Genomic DNA, 27939 nt, shown 5'->3' with positions numbered 1-27939 from the left:
GGAACATATATTTTTAATGTATGAACACAGGGTGTATATACGGCATGAAACTATTGTCATACCTATAATCTATGTATATAGAGGATAACCACACCTGGGTGTTTAGGTATATATATAAGTTAGTTTGAGAAGTAAGAAAAGGAGGAGAGAAAACAACGCTCGCAGACTCGGTTTCTGATAAAAAAAGGGGGGGGGGGGAAGCCCCAAAAACTGTGCACTTGAAAAGAGAGGAAAAAAGAAAAGGAAAAAAGTGAAAAACCGAAAAACCAATTGAAAAATTATAAATAAATAAATACATAAATCAATAACAGAAAACAACAAAAATGAAAATAGCAAAAGATAAGTGAAAGAAAGAAACACTAAGTGAAAAAAGTGCCAGTGAGGAGGTGACTAATGTGTGTGTGAAACAACAAAGCTGTATGTATACTAAGGTGAATGAATGTGAGAAATATGTAAGTAATGTGAAAAATGAATAGTGACAAGGTACCTAAAGAGAACCAGGTGTGTGTGGGTGAACGTGATACTGGCTTATGCGTGAAAAAACTACATAAGAGGGAGAAAGGTGCTGGAAAGGTGAAAAAAAAGAATAATAATAAATGAATAAAACAAAAAAAAAAAAAAACAACAGAAACCAAAGTGGACATGCTAACCTGATTAGGTGAACAATCTCCATAGTAAGAATCAAGGCTATTACCTGAATTAATAAGATTGGTAAGAAAGTTCCCAAATGGGGAAGGGGGGACTGTGACCAGAAACCTAGCCCGGGAAAGGTGACAGACGCAGTCACTGACTCGAATTGTATGGAGTCACCCAATCTATAATTTGATAAATCAAAATATTATTCTACAGGAATTTCAAAATGTTACTTATATATAGTAAATATATAAATGCAGGTCAAGAAGGAAAATAGCCAAGCATACCGTCCGAGAGCTAGAGGTTCCTGAGTCCTTTCTCATGTGATAGTAGACAATGGGTGTACACTTTCTATAGGGAGGGATACTTATATTGAACCCTGGGATTCCTCACAGGTGTAGACCACCTGTCTAATGGCCGGTACTTGCCTAATTCCGCATGGCCGCCTAATCAGGCCGGGCCGCGTGTGGCCACCCCGGCGTCCCGGAAGGCCGCAAATGGCCCCAAAATGACGTCACTTCCGTCGCAACTGCGTGACGTCAGTACGTCACGTGCGTCCGCTAAAGTGCGGGTGAGCGCGAGGTACGCGTCCGGAAGTGTCCAAGGATGCCGCCGGCAAGGGAATAAGTGTCCCTCATGACTGGGCGGGACCAGCCCGCCCATTAAACAAAGGGAGACATACGGAGGGGCTCGTGTAAGTAACCCAAGCCCCTCTTACCCTTGCCGGGGAGTCACGACAGAGCACCCACCTCCCCCAAAGCAACTGGCGGCTGGACCGTGATAGTGGGGAGTGGCATTCACCCAAGGGGGAAAGAACATGTGGTGCCAGTGATGGGGTACACCGTGTCAGTCCAAACCCCCACCGCGCCTCAAAGGGTTGAATGGGACAGGGAGTGTGGGAGTGAAAGGGATGGAAAGAGAGAGAAAAAAAAAAAGGAGGGGGAGAGGGCATGGGGGGGGGGGGGACATAAACGGTAAATCAAAGCATAACACCACATTAACACACATTTGTTTCACCGGTCATATTGTATAATTTCAAATTGTTTCACATATATAACATGCATTTACTGGCATGCAAATGCATGCATTACTTAGAGCCCGGCCACAGTGAATATGCAACCACAATGAGTATATAACAGCAAAATAAATAATATTTCTAGAAAATTAACCATATAAGGTACAATCTTTGAGAATTGGCCATATAGGGTACAATATTTAGGACCCAAATGTAATAACAATGGCTGAGATGTTTCTAACAATTTAAAGAGACAGTCGGGAAGTATCACTAAGGAATTACTTGAGAAGTGAGAGGGAAGAAAGAACCAAATGAGAAAGGGCTCAACAGGTGGTCTCTACTGTGTCCTTCCAGAGGTAAACCCCTTTAAAAAAGGAGCAAAGGAGACAGACTTGTTGAGTCCTGGAAAAGAGGTGGCATCCAATTTATGTATCCACCTCTGTTCGTGTTGGAGTAGAGTCTTATTCCAATCACCCCCCCAGCTGGTATATGTATTCGATCTAGGGCGGTGAATGTAATCTTGGGCATTCTATAGTTGTGTACTGTTACAGCATGTCGTCCTATTGGCAAATAATGATTGCCAATTTCCATGCTGTAGACATTCGACGATGAAATTTTTTTTTGGTTTTACCAACATAGTTTGCCCCACATTCACACTCCATGAGATATACCACACCCCGTGTTTAGCAATTTACAAAATGGATAGGTCGAAAAGTAGCACTGTTCGGTAAGCGAAAAATCTTATCACGTCTGATGTATTTGCAGCAAGAGCAGTGATTGCAAGGAAAAGAGCCGACAACCGAGCAGTGTTTAGATCTTTTAGTTTCATTTTTATATTCGCTCTGCACCAACCTATCATATAACAAAGAGGCCCTTTTATAAGAAATGGGAGGGCATGCAGGGACAAGGCATCCAATTTTAGGATCATCCTTTAAAATGGGCCAGTATTTCTGAATAATATTGAAAATAATATTATGTTGTTTAGAGAAATGCATAGTGATCCTAGGTGGATCCAGAGTAGGGTCGCCATGTTCCTTTTTGGAAAACAGGAGATCCCTGCGAGGCAGTACCACCACTTTGTTATAAGCCATGCGCAGGCATGGATGGCTATAACCTCGTGCAAGGAATCTAGTCTGTAACTTATAAGCCTCTTCTTTGAAAAGACTATCATTTGAACAATTCCTACGGAGACGCAGGTATTGACCATAAGGTATGGACCGCTTTAAGGGAATGGGGTGGAAACTATCCACGTGCAATATCGTGTTGCCCGCGGTGCTTTTACGGTACAACGAGGTAAAAATGAGGTTCTCTGGGGTACGGCCTATCACAACGGCCGTACCCCAGAGAACCTAATTTTTACCTCGTTGTACCGTAAAAGCACAGCGGGCAACACAGTACTGCACGCGGATAGTTTCCACCCCATTCCCTTAAAGCGGTCCATACCTTATGGTCAATACCTGCGTCTCCGTAGGAATTGTTCAAATGATAGTCTTTTCAAAGAAGAGGCTTATAAGTTACAGACTAGATTCCTAGATTCAGGTTTCTGTTGGTTTTTTTTTTCGTTTTATTCATTTATTTTAATTTTTTTCACCTTTCCAGCACCTTTCTCCCTCTTATGTAATTTTTCACGCATAAGTCGGTATCACGTTCACCCACACACACCTGGTTCTCTTTAGGTACCTTGTCACTATTCATTTTTCACATTACTTACATATTTCTCACATTCATTCACCTTAGTATACATACAGCTTTGTTGTTTCACACACACATTAGTCACCTCCTCACTGGCACTTTTTTCACTTAGTGTTTCTTTCTTTCACTTATCTTTTGCTGTTTTCATTTTTGTTGTTTTCTTTTATTGATTTATGTATTTATTTATTTATTTATCATTTTTCAATTGGTTTTTCGGTTTTTCACTTTTTTCCTTTTCTTTTTTCCTCTCTTTTCAAGTGCACAGTTTTTGGGGCTTCCCCCCCCCTTTTTTTTTAATCAGAAACCGAGTCTGCGAGCGTTGTTTTCGCTCCTCCTTTTTTTCCTTCTCAAACTAACTTATATATATATACCTAAACACCCAGGTGTGGTTATCCTTTATATACATAGATTATAGGTATGACAATAGTTTCATGCCGTATATACACCCTGTGATCATACGTTAAAAATATGTTCCTAATTTTATTTATATATTGGGATTCTATCATAGGTGTGACTCACCATATTGTCCGGCTGCCTACGTCCGCACCCACTCCCTATATCCATGGGTGGTGAGGTATTTGTGTGACCTCTCGTGAGCCACGCCTCTGGACCTTTGACCTTTCCCCCCTGGCATTTGGTGACATCTTTGGATTTGGTAACATTCTTGATATGTGAAGGAAATTGAGGCACCACCTTGTGCAGGAACTCTACTTAAAGCACTTTAATTTATTTTATTTCCTTGGACGTGCATTATTGGGTAAATTATACTAAAAAATATAAGGTATTCCCAGTATAATTAACATTCAATGTATTTATTTATTGCATCTTTGTTTTATAACAGACCATTTCTCCGAAGAAGACCCCCTGAGTGGGTTGAAACACGTTAGGACTATACTTCTACTGTTGTTATAGTATACAGTGTCATTTATAGTTGTGTCTGTTTGTGCACATCCATTATTATTGTACTCTTTACACAGGAGTCCTTTTTTAACTGTTCAGGTGGAGCTCATGTTTTTACCTCTGTGCCATGTTGCTATTTTTTCATGGTAATAAATATTAAAATATTTTTCATATTATCCTGATATGCATTTATTATTGTTTTTTGCTGCCTAAAAACCCCGATTGTGGGGGAACTTGTTCCATTTTTTCATTTGTGTGGGGTGAGCAGCACTCTCCAAGCCCTTCGTGGCAGTGTGTTCTCTTCCAGTGTCGTTGATATTTGCTTGTATCTAGCCCTGGCCATGGCAGCAGAGAACACGGGCATATGATGAGTTGGGTCAATGGAAAAATAAGACCGCAACTCATTCTTTTTTGTAATGCCCATGTTGAGCGATAGGCCCAGAAAAATAAATGGATTAGCATATAAATTGCTTTGGTCCACAATAGATCCGTACAGATGTTCCGTGAAAAACAGCTAAAAAAAACAAGGGGTGTTAAATCTGCTTGTTTCACCTGAATTCTGGATTGACCAGTGAATGGGGGAAGCAGAGGCTCTGCAGAATCTGTGGGCTGCCAATCAGAATTTGCATGCGCATCAGGAAGGGGTCCTATGGGCTCTACAGGCCTGTGTTTGAATTATTGGTAGCTGTGGGACTCTACTTCTGCTAGCCATCGCTCCAGCTTGAACTGCACTTATGGGACTCACCACATCACCAAGTGTTACTGCAGTGCTGGTTTGTTCTATGACAGGCATGTCCAAAGTCCAGCCTGCGGGCCAATTCCGGTCCAGTTTTGAATGGTCCGCCTGGTCTTTCTCAATTTAGTGTGTTGCGGGAGCAGGGTTGCCAGATGAGCCCGATCCCTGGCACTGTGAGAAGCTCCGTGAGCTTCAAAAGTGAAAGTAAAGTGCAGAGGAGTGTGCTGTGCTCTCTGCTTCCCCCTACAGTGCAGTTCCCGGCTGAATGAGGAAGCTGCAAAAGGTATTGTACTATGCTACTAGCTAAATTAGTGTTAAAAAGGGCTTTATTCATGTGTGTGTGTGTGTGTGTGTGTGTGTGTGTGTGTGTGTGTGTGTGTGTGCATGTGTGTGTGCACATGTGTGTGCATGTGTGTGTGCACATGTGTGTGCATGTGTGTGTGCACATGTGTGTGCATGTGTGTGTGCATGTGTGTGTGCACATGTGTGTGCACATGTGTGTGTGCACATGTGTGTGTGTGTGTGCACATGTGTGTGTGCACATGTGTGTGTGTGTGCACATGTGTGTGTGCACATGTGTGTGTGTGTGCACATGTGTCTGTGTGTGTGTGTGTGTGTGTGTGTGCACATGTGTCTGTGTGTGTGTGTGTGCACATGTGTATGTATGTGTGTGATCATTTGTCTATGTGTGTGTGCACATGTGTCTGTATGTATATGTGTGTGTGTGTGCGCATGTGTCTGTATGTATGTGTGCGCATATGTCTGTATGTAAGTGTGTGTGTGTGTGTGTGTGTGTGTGTGTGTGTGTGTGTGTGTGTGTGTGTGTGTGTGTGTGTGTGTGGCATGCATTTGTCTGTATGTGTGTCTGCATGTGTGTGCATGTGTCTGTGTGTATGTTACTTTTAATCCGGACCCCCCCCCCCCCCCCCCATTCTTATACCATCAAAACTGCTTTTGTAGGGCTTGTGTGTGATATTAGCCAGGACTGCTGCTCCTCTGAAAAGCAATCCATGCACAGATTTCTTTTCAAAGGCATTTGAATAACGGTAAAGAGGCATTATGTTGCCTCCTCACCGCCTGTTTTAAGCCCATAAATGCAACATCTGTGTGGCTGCGTACTGTGTGTAGGGCAGCCCATTAATTTCAATGGACTTCCCTACTCACAAACATGCAGGGAAAGAAGTTCCCAAGCTTTTTTTTTTTTTTTTTTTTTTTTTTTAAATCGCACTGCACCAAAAGCACCCTACATTTTCCAATGTGTGGGGTACCATTAAGAATTAACGGTACCCCCTAAAGTGCAGAGCATTCGTCTGTGTGTTGGGAACGAGCATGACAAAGGCAAGAGAATTCTTGTTGGGCAGTGTATTATTGCTCGGATGGATACACTTAGACCGAATTTTCAATGGTTCAAAGAATGTCAGGTAAAATGGTCGGCCCTCACGCATGTTCACTTCATCAAATCTGGCCCTCTTTGAAAAAAAGTTTGGACACCCCTGTGACTAGGGTGTACCAGAAGGTAGAGCGGCACTAGTCCCGGTACTCTGCTGCATACGAGAATCATGCCATATTTACATCTCGGCAACAGAAGAATGGGGTCGGGTACGCCTGACCTTAGCACGGACCTCTACTCTGTCATCCGAGTTATCTGTTAAGGGCAGTTGTCATCAACCCTGTCTTTTAGGGCCCACTAACAGGTCAGATTTGAAAGATAACTGAAATACATCACAGGTGATATTATTTGCTGCTCAGTGATTGCAGTATTCTAGTCTGCATCTCCCCAAGGTAATACATAAAATCTGACCTGTTAGTGGGCCCTGGGGACAGGGTTGATGACCACTGTGTTAGGGTGCCGTTGCTCTCTACAGGTTTGAATACCGAGCCTGCATTTGACAGTGAGGACCATTGCTCCCCATCGCTCTCATCTGTCATGCTCAGTATCCAGTAGGCCAGGGCTCAAAATTTAAAGTCCTGAGCTACTAGCCAGGCCTCAAGGCCTCAAGGCCCCAGGCCCCTAAACATGCCCTCATAAATTCTCATGAAATGACACTTAAATGTTTTATGCAGAATTAAGTTATAAAAATGTTATCTTAACAACTTTATCTGTGGCCACCAATGCAGGCTACCTGTGCAGGGGAGGAGAGAAACAGGAGAGTCGACCAGGTGATCAAAGCACAGCACAGGGAACACAGAGATAACCGCATTAATTTCAATTGCCGTGGTCCCGCCACTCAACGTTATATACAGCCACGCCCCCTGACCAGGGGGAACTTTGATAGATCACCTGTCACTGGGATTGGACGGGTGATCTGTCTATCAAAGTCCCGGGACCAGGAGGAGGGGCTGTATCTAACAGCGAGTGGTGGGAAACACAGCAATTGAAATGAAAACCATTATCGCTGTGTTCCATGCGCTCTGATCACCTGGGCAGCTCTCTCTCTTTCCCTCCGCGATTGCTGGGAGAAGGACTCCCATTCCACCCAGGCTGCCGATGGTGCTCGCCCCCCACAGCCAGGCAGACATATAGCTCGCCAGCCCTCAAAATCCACTTGCAAAATGCGAGCAGGCAAGTGGATTTTTTGAGGGCTGCTGTAGGCCTCTTCACTAGTGCACCTTCCGTTTTACATTTTGGCAAATAAATGTACAGGTACCTAGTGTGACTCACAGGTAAAAAAAAAAGCACCTGGTTGTCAGGGACTGCTTGAACCGCTACAAAAAATGTTTTTAACCTGCTGGTGCTAGCAGAGATCAGGTCTGACTAATGCTAGGCTAATGCTGCAGTTTTATGTACAGGAAGTGACAGTGATCTACTGATGCTGCACTTGTATGGAGAGGGTGGAGGGGCTAAGTGCAGGTGCTGGCAGGTGTCAGGGGTGATCCTGCTAGCGCCGCATTTTTGGGAAAACTATATTATTGGGTACGCTAATATAGTTCTGATCAGATCAAAAATATTGATCCGTTCAGACACTATACTAGTAATGGAGGTGTATAGTGTGTGTGTGTGTGTGTTAGCATTACTAGCAATCAAAGGGTTAAAATCTGACGCTGTCTGGTATTGATGCTGCTGCTGGCGGTAACTGGCTTCACCCGTGACATTAATACAATGATCAGAAAAAAAGATCTGCACACTGTACTAATGACACTGACAGGGAGTTAGAACTTTATTAGGGAATATATGGTGGTTACCCTAAACCTGGGACAGCCGCTAAAGCTAACTGGCCTCACCAGTGACACCAATACAGAGATGAGTGAAAAATCTGTACACTGTACTTTGTGACACTGTGACAGGGAGTGAAAGGGTTGCCGGAGGGAGAGGGGGATCAAAGGGTTAAATGTGCCTGTGTGTACTGGTATCAATGTACTGCTTAAGGCCCCTTTCCCACAACAAGCCTGCTCTAATCCGCCTGTCAATTTTTTCAGCCGGATCCGAGCGGGCCACCCATTTACTCCTATGGGCAGGCGGGTGTCCGCCGACACCCATCTGCCATCAGATCAAGACAGAAGTATGGTGATACGTTCAGCCATCTGTCTGGTGGATAGGATGAGATCTGATGAAAATGGACATGCTGTCAGTTTTTGTCCGATCTCCCCATAGGAATCAGCAGGGCTCTGACAGGTCCCTCCCCGCTCAATGAGTAGAGATGGACCTCTCTTACGCCGGTTCAGTGGAGATCAACGGAGCTGAGTGGATCTGTCCCAGTGTGAAAGAGGCCTTACTCACGATCTGATGCCATCTCCTCTCAAGCTAAAAAGGGCTCCAGGAGAGGAGATTACATAATTTTCCCCTGCCTGTTTACATTACACAGGCACAGGACATTCTGCCATTCATCAGAACCAGGCCATAAATTATTGGCCTGGACATGATGATCGATCGGTTCCAAATTAAATCCTTGCGCCACATGGATGGCGGCATGTGCACGTACCCTAGCCAAGGGTCGTGAATCACGTACCTGTTACATATGAGTGATTTTGCACAGCCGGGCCACCCTGCTGCACTAAATATATGTGTGGCGGTCCGGAAGTGGTTAAAGTGATTGTTAAAGACTCCTTTTTTCCTAAAATAAAACAAATGGTTTATATTTACCTGATCTGTACACTGGTATTGCACAGAGTGGCCCCAAACCTCCTTTTCTGATGTCCTCCCACAGCGTTCTCGGCTCCGTAAAAAGGACTTTGTTACCATAAAGCTCAGGGTCCTCTCCTTTTCTAGCCTGACTGTCCTTGCTGGTGGGAGGTGACTACTCTTCTCCTCAACTACAAATAGAGCTGTGCACACTGGTGGGTGAAAGCACTGTACGATGTTATTCATCCTCATTGTCAGCTCATTGGGAGAGGACCCAGAGCTCTACATGTGATTTGCATGCAAAATACACAAAAAAAGTCTAATAAAGGATATGCGGGGCCAAAAGGAGAAAAGGGGTAGAGAATATTTAAATATCTGTTTTCTGTAGCCTTTTCTGTTACTTAAGCCTCTCATCCTATTAGAGATTTTACATCATCTTTATTTCACTGACGTTTTCTATATGTGTTTGGTTTGTCTTTTTAGAGATAAATACTATAATCAAAGAATAAAAAACAAAACAAAAGAAAAACACACATACCAGTGCAGGAACCCATGGCTTTTTTTTTCCTTCAGTGCTCAAGGAAACACAGACAACCTTTCCCTGAAGCTTGTCTCCAGTTTTGTCTTTGCCATCATCTTCATCACTGGATGAGGTGGAGGATTCATCTTCCGCACTGCAGTGTCAAAATATAGTTGGTTAAGAAAATATGTATGTGCTACAGCATGCAATATGGCATCTAACAGAAAATCAAAAAAATCTGTACCGTATACATTAACCACTTTCAGGCCAGACCATTTTGCTGGCTTAAGACCAGACCCCTTTTTGTGATTCGGCACTGCATCGCTTTAACTGCGGTTGTGCGACGTGGCTCCCAAACAAAATTGACGTCCTTTTTTTCCCACAAATAGAGCTTTCTTTTGGTGGTATTTGATCACCCCTGCGGTTTTTATTTTTTGCGCTATAAACAAAAATAGAGCGACCATTTTGAAAAAAACACATTATTTTTTACGTTTTGTTATAATAAATATCCCCCAAAAATTTAGGCCGATACATATTCTTCTACATATTTTTGGTTAAAAAAAATGCAATAAGCAATTATTGATTGTTTTGCGCAAAAGTTATAGCGTTTACAAAATATGGGATAGTTTTATGGCATTTTTATTAATATATATATTTTTTTACTAGTAATGGCGGCGATCAGCGATTTTTTTTGTGACTGCGACATAATGGCGGACACATCGGACATTTTTGACACATTTTTGGGACCATTGTCATTTATACAGCAATCACTGCTATAACAAATGCAGTGATTCCTGTGTAAATGATACTGGCAGGGAAGGGGTTAACCAGTGGGTGGCAGTGTAGGGGTTAAGTATTCCTAGGGGAGTGTTACTAACTGTGGAGGGCTGGGCTTAGTTTTAGTGAACACTGATCTCTGCTCCAATCACATGGAGCAGAGATCAGCGTCACTTGTTGCTAGGCAGAACAGGGAGATGCTGTTTACAATGGCATCTCCTCGTTCAGCCGCCCCGTGAGACGATCGCGGGTATGCGAGAGATCGAGTCCATGGGACCCACGACCAGACTCCCGGGGGTCCTGACTGACACGCGAGCGTGCAATGGCAGGGCGGCATTTAAAACTGGACGTACCTCTACACCAATATGCCTGCCTGTGCCATTCTGCCGACGTACATCGGCATGCGTCAGTCGAGAAGTGGTTAAACATTGACAGGGCCATCCTATAAATAAAGAAAAAATGTCCAAAACATAATATAGAGTAAAATGTTAAAATTTAAGTTAGACTCACAATCTGTGTCTATTTAACCACTTCAATACAGGGCACTTAAACACCTTCATGCCCAGACCAATTTTGAGCTTTCAGCGCTGTCGCACTTTGAATGACAATTGCGCGGTCATGCTACACTGTACCCAAATGAAATTTTTATCATTTTTTTTCCCACAAATAGAGCTTTCTTTTGGTGGTATTTGATCACCTCTATGTTTTTTATTTTTTGCGCTACAAATAAAAAAATACCAAAAATTTGGAAAAAAAAATGTTTTTTTTTTTGTTTCAGTTTCAAAACTTTGTAAATAAGTATGTTTTCTCCTTCACTGATGGGGCTACACTGATGGGCACCAATGATGTGGCACCAATGAAGTGGCACTGATGAGGTGGCATTGATGGACACTGATATGTGGCACTGATAGGCTGCACTGATAGGCGGCACTGATAGGCGACACGGATGGACACTGATAGGTGGCACAAATTGGCACTGATAGCTGGCACAGATTGGCATGGATGGGCGGCACGGATGGGCATGGATGGGCGGCACAGATGGGCATGGATAGGCGGCACAGATGGGCATGGATAGGCGGCACAGATGGGCATGGATAGGCGGCACAGATGGGCATGGATAGGCGGCACAGATGGGCATGGATAGGCGGCACAGATGGGCATGGATGGGTGGCACAGATGGGCATGGATGGGTGGCACAGATGGGCATGGATAGGCGGCACAGATGGGCATGGATAGGCGGCACAGATGGACATGGGTGGGCACTGATAGGCGGCACAGGTGGGCACTCATAGGCGGCACAGGTGGGCACTCATAGGCGGCACAGGTGGGCACTCATAGGCGGCACAGGTGGGCACTCATAGGCGGCATTGGTGTTATACTGTACTAATGGATGCCAATCAGTGCCAAACAATGCATGCCAATCAGTGATGCCCATTGTGGGCACTGATTGGCATCTATTATGGGCACTGATTGGCATCCATTGTGCTGACTGGCATCCCTGGTGGTCTAGGGAGGATTACCTTTTCCCTGGTGGTCTGGTGGCGTCCCTGGTGGTCCAGTGTGGGCATCCTTGGGGGGGCTGTGCTGATAATCGATCAGCACAGACCTCCCCTGTCAGAGGAGCAGCCGATCGGCTCTCCTCTACTCGCGTCTGACAGACGCGAGTGAGGAAAAGCCGATCACCGGCTCTTCCCATTTACACTGTGATCAGCCGTGATTGGACACGGCTGATCACGTGGTAAAGAGTCTCCGTCGGAGACTCTTTACCGAGATCGTAGTTGCCGGGTGTCAGACTGACACCCCGCAACAACGATCGCTACGATGCGCGCCCCCGGGGGCGCGCAGCGGCTCATAATCCTGATCACGTCATATGACGTCCGATCAGGATTATGAAACCACTTTGCCACCGTCATTTCCCTATAGGGCGGGCGGCAAGTGGTTAACCACTTGCCTACTGGGCACTTAAACCCCCTTCCTGTCCAGGACAATTTCCAGCTTTCAGTGCTGTCACTATGTGAATGACAAGTGCGCGGTCATGCAAAACTGTACCCATATGACATCTTTTTTTTTTCATATGACAGCTTTCTTTTGGTGGTATTTAATCATTACTTTTTTTATTTTTTGCTAAACAAAAAAAATAGAAAATTTTGGGGAAAAAAAATATTTTGTACCGTGTATCCCCGAAAATAAGCCTGGGTCTTATATTAATTTTGGCAACAAAAGATACAGTAGGGCTTATTTTTGGGGTAGGTCCTACCTTGTAATGTGCGGTTTTCTCTCCCTGCCTTACAGAAATTCCCAGTGTGAAAGTTAAAATGCTTGTAAAATCTTATAATCCACTCTATAACAGTAGTATATAATGTAAAATATGTGTGTTTCTGTAATATAATTGTGCCAAATACCTTCGTTATAGCGCTGCTCTGTGCGTCGCCAGATCTCTTCTCCACAATTATTTTACAGAATCACACATTGTACATTATATACTACTTAATAGAGTAGATTATAGGATTCTACAAGCATTTTAAACTAGGGCTTATATTGCAGCCCTCCTGGAAAATAACGCTAGGTCTTATTTTGGGGTAGGTCTTATTTTCGGGGAAACACAGTAGTTTGTGTGAAAATTTTGCAAACAGGTAATTCTGCTTCACTGATATGAGCTGATGAGGCTGCACTGATAGGTTGCACTGATGGTGAGGCACTGATGGACACTGATAGGTGATACTGGTGGGGCAATAAGGCAGGGACTGATGTCCCAGTAACAGAAGCCGATTACAGGCTTTCTACTTCTGTCCTCACGGTGATCGCGGGGAGTAAAAAAAAAAAAAAAGCTTGTTGGCTTGTTCACATAGGTGATCAGCTGTCATTGGCTAAAAGCTGAATCCACTGTGATTGTATCTTATCTCAAGCAATCGGCAGTCACAGAGTGTGCCACCCATGTGCTTCAGGGAGCTTGCAAGCAGGGCAATCAAGGGAGGTTGTCTATTGACGCCCTGCCAACACTGGAAGAATTTTTTTTACACAAAGTTATTAATTTATACAATATTTTTAACACATAGCATGTACATACAAAAAATTACACCCCCAAAATAGATTCTCCTACCCCCCTCAAGTACAGTGATTACACATGTGGGAGACCTTTCCACAGCCAGGCTACATATAGAGGACCAACATGCAGGTGTTCTAGGGGCATAGAAATATAGTTTGACTACCTATTATACTTTTGTGAGGCACTGCAGTGGCATGGATGTGTCGTGGCTGAGTGGGTGCTGTTGAGTATGGCTGGGTATGGTTGAGTATGGCTCAGTATGGTTGAGTATTGCCGAGTATGGATGGACGAATGACTACTGCCGAGTATGGATGGATGAGCACTGCAGAGTATGGATGGATAGATGAGTACTGCCGGGTATGGATGGATGGATGAGTACTGCCGAGGATGGATGGATGAGTACTGCTGAGTGTGGATGGGTGACTGCTGCCGAGTATGGATGGATGACTACTGCCGAGTATGAATGGATGAGCATGGAAATGGATGAATACTGCTGAATATGGATGGCTGGATGAGTATGACAGAGGAATGGCTGAGCATGGATCGATGAGGTGCAATTGGAACAGATCAGCGCTGTGGGCACTACAGATTCAGCCCACAGTGCTGCTGCACCCGATCTCTCCCCTCTCACTGTACCGATCGGTACAGAGAGGGGAAAGAGGAACCAGCCATGACGCCGATTTGTTTACAAGTGATCGCTCCATCATTTGGCAGAGTTAACACATGGTAAACGGCGGATCTTACCATTTGAGGTGCAGAAGAGGTGCAAACCAGACAGGTTAAAAACCAGGGGCATGCTGGGTCAGTGACATCACAAGGGGTTGAGGCTGCCCAGTGATGTCACCGGGTGTCACCACCCCTTAGTTAATTTAGAGGCAGAGTTTTCAGAAGGAGGAAGCCTTCGTTGGGGGCAGAGTTTTGGATCTATAACAGTGGACATTGTTTTTTTTGTTTTTTGTTTTTTATTTAACCAGCTGCCGACCGCCCTATAGCACATTTACTGTTAAAAAGTGGCCACGCTCCGCAGGATCATGTGTATATATACACGTGATCCGCTCCCCCTGCATAATCCCGATCCAGGGGCCATAATGCGTTTTAACACCAATCAATTAACAAGTCCAGGCCAATTATTTTTGGCCTAGACCTGCTGATTGGTTCTGACAAATCAGTAAACATCATCAGTAAACAGCACAAGAAGTAATGCAATCTTCTCTACTGGAGCCCTTTTCGGTTCCAGTGTATGAGATAGCATCAGAGTAAGTAAAAGCACTACACTGACACCAGTTTACAGAGTTAGGCGTATTTAACCCCCTCCTTGATTGCCCCCAGTTAACCCTTTCCTCTCCTATCTCAGGGTCATTAGGTACAGTGTACAGATTTTTTGCTGATCACTGCATAAGTGTCACCTGTGACGCTAGATAGCATGTCAATCCTAGATAGTGTCTGCTTTCCCGCCACATATTTCCTAATAAAGTTTACCCCCCTGATTGCCCCTCAGTTAACCCTTTAACTGCCCTGTCACAGTATCATTAGTTCAGTGTACAGAATGTTTTTGTGCTCACTAAATTAGTGTTATGGATGCTGCTTGATAGCGTAAGGTCAATCTCAAATAGAGTCAGATTACACAGTACACAAAACCGCAGCATTAGCAAGATCAGGCCTGATCTCTGCTAGCACTAGCAGCTACATTTTATTGTAGTGGTTCAAGCAGTCCCTGACAATCAGGTGCTTTTTTATCTGAGTCACACTAGGTACCGATAAATTAAGTGGCCAAAATGCCCAAAGAAAGGTACGCTAGCATAGAGGTCTACAGTATTCTGACCATATGACCATATGAGAGTGACTCACTGTCATTATAAGGCTCAGAATAAAAACCTGTAGAGAGCAGCAGCACCCTGACATATCTCAGATGATGGAGTAGTGGTCCCTGCTAAGGTCAGGCATACCTGACCTCGTGCCCAGGTTGCATGATATTTCTAGTACCCAGCAGAGTGCCAGTACTAGTGCCGTTCTACTTTTTGGTTAACTGGCGAGCACCAGGGGTCGAGTACATCCTGGTCTTAGACACACCAGCACGGCAGTAACACTTGGTGAGGTGGCAAGTCCCATAAGTGCAGTCCAAGCTGGTGTGGTGACTAGCACAAGTATGTCCCACAGCCGCCAATAATTTGAACACAGGCCCGTAGAGCCCATAGCACCCTTCCTAATGTACTTGCACATCCTGATTGGCGGATTCTGCAGCACCCGTTCTTCCCTTATTCACTGGCTGACCTGGAATTCAGGTAGAAGCAGCAAATTTAACTCTCCTTAGTTTTTTTAGCTGTTTTTCACAGAATATTTGTACAGATCAATTGAGGACCAAAGCAATTTGTATGCCAAGCAATTTATTGCTGCAAACCAAAATTCAAACCTTGAAAGACAATTTGCATGTGAACTTATCTTGGTTTCCGAATTTAAGACTTTTTTGGGCCTAACCCTCAACATGGGCATTACTAAAAATAATAAGTCGTGGGTCATATTGGTCCACAGACCTGATTCATCATATGCCCGTGTTCTCTGCTGCCATGGCCAGAGGTAGATACAAGAATATAATGCAATTTATGCATTTTAACAACAATCAACTGTCATCCTTGGGGTGAACTTGGATATGATCGGTTCCACGAAATTCGGCCCGTCTTGAATCACTTTCACCAAAAATTTGCAGACATGTATACGCCCCAACAAGATGTCTGTGTAGATCAGTTCATGATTAATTTTTCTAGCTGCCTTGCTTTTAAACAGTTTCCCCCGAGCAAGCATGCCAGATATGGGGTTAAAATGTATACGTTTTTTGAGAGGGCAACAGGCTATGCATGGACTTTCCTGATTTACGAGGGAACAGATAGTCACGTGGAGCCCCGCGACTGCCCAGACTACATAGGGAGCAGTGGCAAAATTGTTTGGGATTTGGTTCTCCTTTGCTCCTTAAAGGGTACTATTTGTATGTGGACAACTTTTATACAAGCGTACCACTTTTTAGACACCTTTTAGAATTAGAAATTGGCTCATGTGGTACTGTGCAAAATAATCGCTGGGGCTTCCCCCAATGGCCTGCAAATACCCGACTTAAAGGGGGAGAGAGCCTGCTTGAGAAGTAATGAAATGCTTGCAGTGAAGTGGAAGGACAAAAAGGGGATGTTTGTCCTGTCTTACATTCATGCAGACACGACAGTCCAAATTGCAATGGTGACTGTTGAGAAGCCCATCTGTGTCCATGACAACAACCTTAACATGGGAGGGGTGGACTTCAACGACCAGATGATGAAGCCGTACTTATTTTCCCATGAAGCCGAATGCTGGTACAAAAAAGTGCCTGCATATTTATTCCAATTGGCGCTGTTCTATACAAAGCATCAGGAAGAAGTGGATGGTTCCCAAAATAACAGTTATGGTTCGTACACATGATCCGAATATCATACGACCAATCGTATGACCGTTTCCGCTTAATAGTCACAAGTAGAAATTGAATAGCTAAATAAAGTCACAAAAATTCTCATATGACAGGAAAAATAAAAATAAAAAAATCATGAGTGATGTCATGTGTTGTAATGTATTTGTATTGAATTTTCAGACGACAACAATACCGACTAACTGAAAATCATACGATCTTAAATCGTACGAGGAAAATTATCATGCATGCCCGATCGAATAAGATTGGATGAATTGTCATGATTGGCTGTCAAAAGTAGTGTACACACGATCAGAAAATCATACGATCCTTCCTCGGACGACCGTTTTCATAAGATATTTGGATCGTGTGTACGGGCCAATAGGGATCAACATGGCCCTTTTGAATCCAGAAGGTACTGTGGCCCAAACTCCCAATCCAGATGCAGTGAGCCGGCTGCATGAGAGGAATTTTCTGGATGCCATTCTTGATACCCTGACCCAAAAGTCACCCCAAAAAAGATGTGTCTGCAGCAGACACAGAGGAGGAGACACCCACTTTTTTTGTCCCTCCTATCCTGGCCTCTGCCTCAAGGAATGCTTCCATTGCTACTACACACTAGTGGGGTTTTAGTATAGGGTACAGCATGGCATAGTCTAGGGCACACGTTCACACAGACAAATGCAAAAGAGCACCGAAGCTCTGAACTGTGAGACCAAATGATAAGAGGAGTTAGTGGCAAACCCACTAAAGGTGCTCTGGCTCAGATGTCCTCCTTACAACCATGAACAGAAGTTCATAGGCGGCACAGGTGGGCACTCATAGGCGGCACAGGTGGGCACTCATAGGCGGCACAGGTGGGCACTCATAGGCGGCATTGGTGTTATACTGTACTAATGGATGCCAATCAGTGCCAAACAATGCATGCCAATCAGTGATGCCCATTGTGGGCACTGATTGGCATCTATTATGGGCACTGATTGGCATCCATTGTGCTGACTGGCATCCCTGGTGGTCTAGGGAGGATTACCTTTTCCCTGGTGGTCTGGTGGCGTCCCTGGTGGTCCAGTGTGGGCATCCTTGGGGGGGCTGTGCTGATAATCGATCAGCACAGACCTCCCCTGTCAGAGGAGCAGCCGATCGGCTCTCCTCTACTCGCGTCTGACAGACGCGAGTGAGGAAAAGCCGATCACCGGCTCTTCCCATTTACACTGTGATCAGCCGTGATTGGACACGGCTGATCACGTGGTAAAGAGTCTCCGTCGGAGACTCTTTACCGAGATCGTAGTTGCCGGGTGTCAGACTGACACCCCGCAACAACGATCGCTACGATGCGCGCCCCCGGGGGCGCGCAGCGGCTCATAATCCTGATCACGTCATATGACGTCCGATCAGGATTATGAAACCACTTTGCCACCGTCATTTCCCTATAGGGCGGGCGGCAAGTGGTTAACCACTTGCCTACTGGGCACTTAAACCCCCTTCCTGTCCAGGACAATTTCCAGCTTTCAGTGCTGTCACTATGTGAATGACAAGTGCGCGGTCATGCAAAACTGTACCCATATGACATCTTTTTTTTTCATATGACAGCTTTCTTTTGGTGGTATTTAATCATTACTTTTTTTATTTTTTGCTAAACAAAAAAAATAGAAAATTTTGGGGAAAAAAAATATTTTGTACCGTGTATCCCCGAAAATAAGCCTGGGTCTTATATTAATTTTGGCAACAAAAGATACAGTAGGGCTTATTTTTGGGGTAGGTCCTACCTTGTAATGTGCGGTTTTCTCTCCCTGCCTTACAGAAATTCCCAGTGTGAAAGTTAAAATGCTTGTAAAATCTTATAATCCACTCTATAACAGTAGTATATAATGTAAAATATGTGTGTTTCTGTAATATAATTGTGCCAAATACCTTCGTTATAGCGCTGCTCTGTGCGTCGCCAGATCTCTTCTCCACAATTATTTTACAGAATCACACATTGTACATTATATACTACTTAATAGAGTAGATTATAGGATTCTACAAGCATTTTAAACTAGGGCTTATATTGCAGCCCTCCTGGAAAATAACGCTAGGTCTTATTTTGGGGTAGGTCTTATTTTCGGGGAAACACAGTAGTTTGTGTGAAAATTTTGCAAACAGGTAATTCTGCTTCACTGATATGAGCTGATGAGGTTGCACTGATAGGTTGCACTGATGGTGAGGCACTGATGGACACTGATAGGTGATACTGGTGGGGCAATAAGGCAGGGACTGATGTCCCAGTAACAGAAGCCGATTACAGGCTTTCTACTTCTGTCCTCACGGTGATCGCGGGGAGTAAAAAAAAAAAAAAGCTTGTTGGCTTGTTCACATAGGTGATCAGCTGTCATTGGCTAAAAGCTGAATCCACTGTGATTGTATCTTATCTCAAGCAATCGGCAGTCACAGAGTGTGCCACCCATGTGCTTCAGGGAGCTTGCAAGCAGGGCAATCAAGGGAGGTTGTCTATTGACGCCCTGCCAACACTGGAAGAATTTTTTTTACACAAAGTTATTAATTTATACAATATTTTTAACACATAGCATGTACATACAAAAAATTACACCCCCAAAATAGATTCTCCTACCCCCCTCAAGTACAGTGATTACACATGTGGGAGACCTTTCCACAGCCAGGCTACATATAGAGGACCAACATGCAGGTGTTCTAGGGGCATAGAAATATAGTTTGACTACCTATTATACTTTTGTGAGGCACTGCAGTGGCATGGATGTGTCGTGGCTGAGTGGGTGCTGTTGAGTATGGCTGGGTATGGTTGAGTATGGCTCAGTATGGTTGAGTATTGCCGAGTATGGATGGACGAATGACTACTGCCGAGTATGGATGGATGAGCACTGCAGAGTATGGATGGATAGATGAGTACTGCCGGGTATGGATGGATGGATGAGTACTGCCGAGGATGGATGGATGAGTACTGCTGAGTGTGGATGGGTGACTGCTGCCGAGTATGGATGGATGACTACTGCCGAGTATGAATGGATGAGCATGGAAATGGATGAATACTGCTGAATATGGATGGCTGGATGAGTATGACAGAGGAATGGCTGAGCATGGATCGATGAGGTGCAATTGGAACAGATCAGCGCTGTGGGCACTACAGATTCAGCCCACAGTGCTGCTGCACCCGATCTCTCCCCTCTCACTGTACCGATCGGTACAGAGAGGGGAAAGAGGAACCAGCCATGACGCCGATTTGTTTACAAGTGATCGCTCCATCATTTGGCAGAGTTAACACATGGTAAACGGCGGATCTTACCATTTGAGGTGCAGAAGAGGTGCAAACCAGACAGGTTAAAAACCAGGGGCATGCTGGGTCAGTGACATCACAAGGGGTTGAGGCTGCCCAGTGATGTCACCGGGTGTCACCACCCCTTAGTTAATTTAGAGGCAGAGTTTTCAGAAGGAGGAAGCCTTCGTTGGGGGCAGAGTTTTGGATCTATAACAGTGGACATTGTTTTTTTTGTTTTTTGTTTTTTATTTAACCAGCTGCCGACCGCCCTATAGCACATTTACTGTTAAAAAGTGGCCACGCTCCGCAGGATCATGTGTATATATACACGTGATCCGCTCCCCCTGCATAATCCCGATCCAGGGGCCATAATGCGTTTTAACACCAATCAATTAACAAGTCCAGGCCAATTATTTTTGGCCTAGACCTGCTGATTGGTTCTGACAAATCAGTAAACATCATCAGTAAACAGCACAAGAAGTAATGCAATCTTCTCTACTGGAGCCCTTTTCGGTTCCAGTGTATGAGATAGCATCAGAGTAAGTAAAAGCACTACACTGACACCAGTTTACAGAGTTAGGCGTATTTAACCCCCTCCTTGATTGCCCCCAGTTAACCCTTTCCTCTCCTATCTCAGGGTCATTAGGTACAGTGTACAGATTTTTTGCTGATCACTGCATAAGTGTCACCTGTGACGCTAGATAGCATGTCAATCCTAGATAGTGTCTGCTTTCCCGCCACATATTTCCTAATAAAGTTTACCCCCCTGATTGCCCCTCAGTTAACCCTTTAACTGCCCTGTCACAGTATCATTAGTTCAGTGTACAGAATGTTTTTGTGCTCACTAAATTAGTGTTATGGATGCTGCTTGATAGCGTAAGGTCAATCTCAAATAGAGTCAGATTACACAGTACACAAAACCGCAGCATTAGCAAGATCAGGCCTGATCTCTGCTAGCACTAGCAGCTACATTTTATTGTAGTGGTTCAAGCAGTCCCTGACAATCAGGTGCTTTTTTATCTGAGTCACACTAGGTACCGATAAATTAAGTGGCCAAAATGCCCAAAGAAAGGTACGCTAGCATAGAGGTCTACAGTATTCTGACCATATGACCATATGAGAGTGACTCACTGTCATTATAAGGCTCAGAATAAAAACCTGTAGAGAGCAGCAGCACCCTGACATATCTCAGATGATGGAGTAGTGGTCCCTGCTAAGGTCAGGCATACCTGACCTCGTGCCCAGGTTGCATGATATTTCTAGTACCCAGCAGAGTGCCAGTACTAGTGCCGTTCTACTTTTTGGTTAACTGGCGAGCACCAGGGGTCGAGTACATCCTGGTCTTAGACACACCAGCACGGCAGTAACACTTGGTGAGGTGGCAAGTCCCATAAGTGCAGTCCAAGCTGGTGTGGTGACTAGCACAAGTATGTCCCACAGCCGCCAATAATTTGAACACAGGCCCGTAGAGCCCATAGCACCCTTCCTAATGTACTTGCACATCCTGATTGGCGGATTCTGCAGCACCCGTTCTTCCCTTATTCACTGGCTGACCTGGAATTCAGGTAGAAGCAGCAAATTTAACTCTCCTTAGTTTTTTTAGCTGTTTTTCACAGAATATTTGTACAGATCAATTGAGGACCAAAGCAATTTGTATGCCAAGCAATTTATTGCTGCAAACCAAAATTCAAACCTTGAAAGACAATTTGCATGTGAACTTATCTTGGTTTCCGAATTTAAGACTTTTTTTGGGCCTAACCCTCAACATGGGCATTACTAAAAATAATAAGTCGTGGGTCATATTGGTCCACAGACCTGATTCATCATATGCCCGTGTTCTCTGCTGCCATGGCCAGAGGTAGATACAAGAATATAATGCAATTTATGCATTTTAACAACAATCAACTGTCATCCTTGGGGTGAACTTGGATATGATCGGTTCCACGAAATTCGGCCCGTCTTGAATCACTTTCACCAAAAATTTGCAGACATGTATACGCCCCAACAAGATGTCTGTGTAGATCAGTTCATGATTAATTTTTCTAGCTGCCTTGCTTTTAAACAGTTTCCCCCGAGCAAGCATGCCAGATATGGGGTTAAAATGTATACGTTTTTTGAGAGGGCAACAGGCTATGCATGGACTTACCTGATTTACGAGGGAACAGATAGTCACGTGGAGCCCCGCGACTGCCCAGACTACATAGGGAGCAGTGGCAAAATTGTTTGGGATTTGGTTCTCCTTTGCTCCTTAAAGGGTACTATTTGTATGTGGACAACTTTTATACAAGCGTACCACTTTTTAGACACCTTTTAGAATTAGAAATTGGCTCATGTGGTACTGTGCAAAATAATCGCTGGGGCTTCCCCCAATGGCCTGCAAATACCCGACTTAAAGGGGGAGAGAGCCTGCTTGAGAAGTAATGAAATGCTTGCAGTGAAGTGGAAGGACAAAAAGGGGATGTTTGTCCTGTCTTACATTCATGCAGACACGACAGTCCAAATTGCAATGGTGACTGTTGAGAAGCCCATCTGTGTCCATGACAACAACCTTAACATGGGAGGGGTGGACTTCAACGACCAGATGATGAAGCCGTACTTATTTTCCCATGAAGCCGAATGCTGGTACAAAAAAGTGCCTGCATATTTATTCCAATTGGCGCTGTTCTATACAAAGCATCAGGAAGAAGTGGATGGTTCCCAAAATAACAGTTATGGTTCGTACACATGATCCGAATATCATACGACCAATCGTATGACCGTTTCCGCTTAATAGTCACAAGTAGAAATTGAATAGCTAAATAAAGTCACAAAAATTCTCATATGACAGGAAAAATAAAAATAAAAAAATCATGAGTGATGTCATGTGTTGTAATGTATTTGTATTGAATTTTCAGACGACAACAATACCGACTAACTGAAAATCATACGATCTTAAATCGTACGAGGAAAATTATCATGCATGCCCGATCGAATAAGATTGGATGAATTGTCATGATTGGCTGTCAAAAGTAGTGTACACACGATCAGAAAATCATACGATCCTTCCTCGGACGACCGTTTTCATAAGATATTTGGATCGTGTGTACGGGCCAATAGGGATCAACATGGCCCTTTTGAATCCAGAAGGTACTGTGGCCCAAACTCCCAATCCAGATGCAGTGAGCCGGCTGCATGAGAGGAATTTTCTGGATGCCATTCTTGATACCCTGACCCAAAAGTCACCCCAAAAAAGATGTGTCTGCAGCAGACACAGAGGAGGAGACACCCACTTTTTTTGTCCCTCCTATCCTGGCCTCTGCCTCAAGGAATGCTTCCATTGCTACTACACACTAGTGGGGTTTTAGTATAGGGTACAGCATGGCATAGTCTAGGGCACACGTTCACACAGACAAATGCAAAATAGCACCGAAGCTCTGAACTGTGAGACCAAATGATAAGAGGAGTTAGTGGCAAACCCACTAAAGGTGCTCTGGCTCAGATGTCCTCCTTACAACCATGAACAGAAGTTTAAACGTATTGGCAGAAAGGCTGGCAACTATGGAGAGTCCATCTGAAGGCTTTATTATAACATGGCCATGTTAAAAGTAAAGGCTAACGTGTTCCGGTAACAATCTGTGTTCAAAGCACAATTAAAATGAGAAATAAAAAGTGTGTGTGTGTATATATATATATATATATATATATATATATATATATATATATATATATATATATATATGTGGTGGCCCTTCTATTAAGGGTGCATGGGTGCTGCCCCCTCCATTGATAATGGACAGATTCATGCATTACATGAATCTATCCATGGCCGCCCCCCTATTCAGGCGTCCGACCGCTTTTCGGACACAGGACGCATGTATTACAGTGGCAGCGGTGTTTTTATGAAGCACCTGATTAGAGTCATAGGCTTTAATAGGCGTCAAAAAAGGTGAACTCGGAGCAAAAAGCATTGCACTCAGAGTCCACCCAGGTGTGTTGGAAAAGTCAATGAACATTCACATTTCTAACATTGAATCGCCTCTCCACCAATCAGGTAGCGTGGGTCTATTACCCATCACTTGACTGGCTGAAAGGACAGGCGCTGCGATTGGATGCCTATCAGGAGGATGGGAGGACATGCTGTCTGTCCCACTGCAAGGTCCCACAACTCACCGCCATCACCCGCTGTCTGAGCAACCACTGAGATGATGTAAGTGCCGGGCAGACGGCAAGCAGGCAGGCGGGGGGGGGGCACAGCTGCAATTGATTGGCACAATGGCTGCATTTCATGGGCACAGTGAGGCTGCAATTGATGGGCACAGTGAGGCTGCAATTGATGTTTTTTTTTCAGAATTTTTCAGTTAGTCTCCCCATCCAAAATAAAAAAATGTTGAGCACCAGCCATCACTGTGTATATATGCATACACAAAAAAGGTGTAAAAGGGATAATGCAGTCCAATCCCACTCAGATGATGTCGTCAATTGAGGTCAACGAGAGACACAGCTGCAGGTGTACAATCCCCGGGGAGTGATGTCTTACAAAACATATCATGATGTTATTAAAATCAATGGGTAAGGAATATGGATCTAAATATGAACCACACACTATCGCAAGCAAGAGATACCATAAAAAAATAGGATTTTTATAACAGCTTACCTGTAAAATACTTTTCTTGGAGTACATCATAGGACACAGAGCCTTAAGTATTTACTTAGTGGGTTATAGATACCTTCAGGTGATGACACTGGCACACCCAATACAGGAAGTTGACTTCCCTATATAACCTCACCTCCTTCCAGGAGTACCTCCGTTTTGTAGCCAAGCAATATACTTAAACCCCATAAAAGAAGAGGAGTTCTGTGTCCTATGATGTATTCCAAGAAAAGGATTTTACAGGTAAGCTGTTATAAAAATCCTATTTTCTTTATCGTACATCATAGGACACAGAGCCTTGAGTATTTACTTAGTGGGACGTCCCATAGCAATGCTACTTGAGGGGGGGGAGACAACCCGTAGGACACCCCCAGACCTTGAGGACTTATACTGCTGCCTGCAGCACACTGCGTACGAAGGCGATATCCTCATTCCTTCTTACATCCACTTGGTAAAATATTGTGAATGTATGGACCGAAGACCAAGTTGTGGCCTGGTGACGCACTGCCCAAGCAGCACTAACTGCTCTGGTAGAGTGCGCCTTAACTTAAATTGGGGGAATCTTACCCCTTAAATCATAAGTTTGAATTCTAACTTGCTGAATCCACTTTGCAACAGTGGATTTCGACACTGCCTGTCCTTTTTTAGGACCTTCTGCCGAATAAATAAGACATCAGTTTTACGAATCTGAGCCGTTTTCTTTAAATAGATTTTCATGGCTCTCACTACATCAAGACAATGTAGTGATTTTTATTCCCTGGTACATGGTTTTGGGAAAAACGACGGCAGGACAATATCTTCATTCAGATGAAAGCCTGAAATCACTTTTGGTAAAAAGCCTGGACCAGGGCGTAACACCAATCTGTCCTCATGAATAATCAAATATGACTCTTTACAAGAAAGAGCAGCCAATTCTGAAACCCCCTTGCTGAGGATTTAGCAACCAAAATATCAGCTTCCTAGTCAGAAGGACTAAGAGAACATGCTGTAATGGTTCAAATGGCAGTTTTTGTAACACTAACAAAACTAAATTCAAGTCCCAAGGGGTTAAAGGTGATTAAACTGGCGGATTAATCCACATCACCCCTTGCATAAAACCCTGGACTAAAGAATGCGTAGCAAGCCATCTTTGAAATAAAACCAATAAGGCTGAGACTTGGCCCTTAATAATACTTGGGGCAAATTGTAGAAAGGCAAGGTTTCTGCCTATAATATATCTCCGAGGGTGCCAACCCTTGGAGTCACACCAGGAAACGTAAAGCCGCGTACACACGATCAAACAATCCGGTGGAAAAGTCCGGCGGACAATCTGCCCGTGTGTGGGCTCCGGCTGACTTTTTTTTACCCAAAAGTCCGGCGGACTAAGAAAGTAGTTTTGCACCTAAATATGTCCACCGGACTTGCATTTCAGCGGACAATACGGCCGTGCGTGTGCTAGTCCGCGCAGAGAAAAGTCTGCTCATTTTGAGCGTGGCTCCAGGTAGCCGGGACCAGCGAAGGAAGCGTTGCTGGCCCCGTCACCTAGTATGGACTTAAAGGGGAAGCCCTACGCCAAAAAAGTGGCGTGGAGGTCCCCCCTAGGTCCATATCAGACCCTTATCCGAGCATGCTACCCGGCCGGTCAGGAAAGGGGGCGAGCGAGCGCCCCCCCCTCGAGCCGAACCAGGCCGCGTGCACTCAACATGGGGGGGTGCTTTAGGGAAGGGGGGGGCATGCACACCCCAAAGCACATTGTCCCCATGTTGATGAGGACAAGGGCCTCTTCCCAACAACCCTGGCCGATGGTTGTCGGGGTCTGCGGGCGGGGGGCTTATTGGAATCCGGGAGCCCCCTTTAATAAGGGGGCCCCCGGATCCCGGCCCCCCACCCTATGTTAATGAATATGGGGTACAATGTACCCCTACCCATTCACCTGTGAAAAAAATGTAAAAAAAAAAACACAAAACACGCAAGGGTTAAAATAGTTTATTGCACAGCTCCAGGGTCTTCTTCCGTCTTTGAGGGTTTTCTCGCCGGACTCCTCCACTATCTTCTGCTAGCTCTTTTACTAGCGGAGGAGCCCGGCTTTCTTGTTCGCCACCGCCCTCTTCTTCCGACTTTGGGAGTCTTGTCCCCCTCTTCGGTTCTTCTTGCCGGGCCACCACACCTTCTAGCTCTTTTACAAGCGTTGGCCCGGTCTTCTGTCGCCGCCTTCTGTTCTGTTCTTCTCTTCTTCTTGAGCTGTTGCCCCGTCGCTGTCTCTGGCCACAAAGACAGGCACGCAGCGTGCGGCGACTTATATAGGGACATCGCCGGATGATGTCCCCGCCCATTATAATATCACAGTCCCAGAGGAGCCGCTCTCAAAATGAACGGACTTTCCTCCATGTGTGTGGGCAAGTCCGTTCATTTCAAAAGTACGGTGGATAGTCTGGCGCAGTCCGGCGGACCTAGTCTGCTGAAAAAGTCCCGTGTGTGGGCAAGTCCGCTCGTTCGGAAAGTCCGCCGGATAGTCTGATCGTGTGTACGCGGCATAAGCTTTCCAAGCTCTATAATATACAGCTCTGGAAACTGGAAAATGGTTTCCTTGTATTGATTAAAGTTGAGATAACAGACCTGGAAAGCCAACGCTTCTTCAGAATGTGGGTTTCAATAGCCAAGCCCTTAAATTTGGCATTCGTAAAGTAGGATGGAATATCGGCCCCTGCGATAGCAGGTCCGGCCTTAGTGGGAGAAGCCAAGGACCCTCCACTGCCATCTTTACAATCTCTGCATACCATGACCTTCTGTGCCATGCTGGTGCTACCAGAATTACCAGCTTTCTTTCCAGCTTGATCCTGCAAAGAATTCGAGGCAGCAACTGAAATCGGGGGAAAAGTGTAGATCAGTGAAAACTGATCCCATGGAGTTACCAGTGCACCTGTTCCGTATGCGAGTGGATCCCTTGTTCTGGACACAAAGTCGACTAACTTCATGTTGAATCTGAACGCTAGAAGATCTATGTCCGGAGTCCCCCATCTTTGGCAAGCAGCCCAAAACACTGGGGTAAAGAGACCATTCCCCTGGGAATAACTGCTGGTGACTTAGATAGTCCGCCTGCCAATTTTCTACATCAAGAATGAAAACTCCCGATAGGGATGGGACATTCCTTTCTGATCAAGTTAGGATATGGTTCGCTTCTCTCTGAGCTGAGACACTCTTGGTGATTGATATAGGCCACAGTAGTGGCATTGTCGGATTGAATCCAGACTGG

General features: G+C 44.7%; 1 protein-coding gene across 5 annotated transcripts in view; it reads right to left on the bottom strand.

Annotated features, from left to right (window-relative positions):
- The window catches only part of ARID4B (AT-rich interaction domain 4B), a 2504499-nt gene that overhangs the window by 1832403 nt on the left and 644157 nt on the right, over positions 1-27939 (bottom strand). For all 5 annotated transcript variants that reach the window (XM_077486552.1, XM_077486551.1, XM_077486548.1 and 2 more), the window contains one exon: positions 9575-9710. In XM_077486552.1, the coding sequence (XP_077342678.1) occupies positions 9575-9710 (136 nt within the window). The remainder of the gene's footprint in view (positions 1-9574; positions 9711-27939) is intronic.

Source organism: Lithobates pipiens, unplaced genomic scaffold, assembly GCF_037356315.1.
Source record: "Lithobates pipiens isolate NorthernLeopardFrog02 unplaced genomic scaffold, aLitPip1_a1.2 Scaffold_18, whole genome shotgun sequence".
Classification (NCBI taxonomy): domain Eukaryota; kingdom Metazoa; phylum Chordata; class Amphibia; order Anura; family Ranidae; genus Lithobates; species Lithobates pipiens.
Note: the sequence above shows the minus strand (reverse complement) of the source record. Positions and strands in the feature narration are given on the sequence as shown.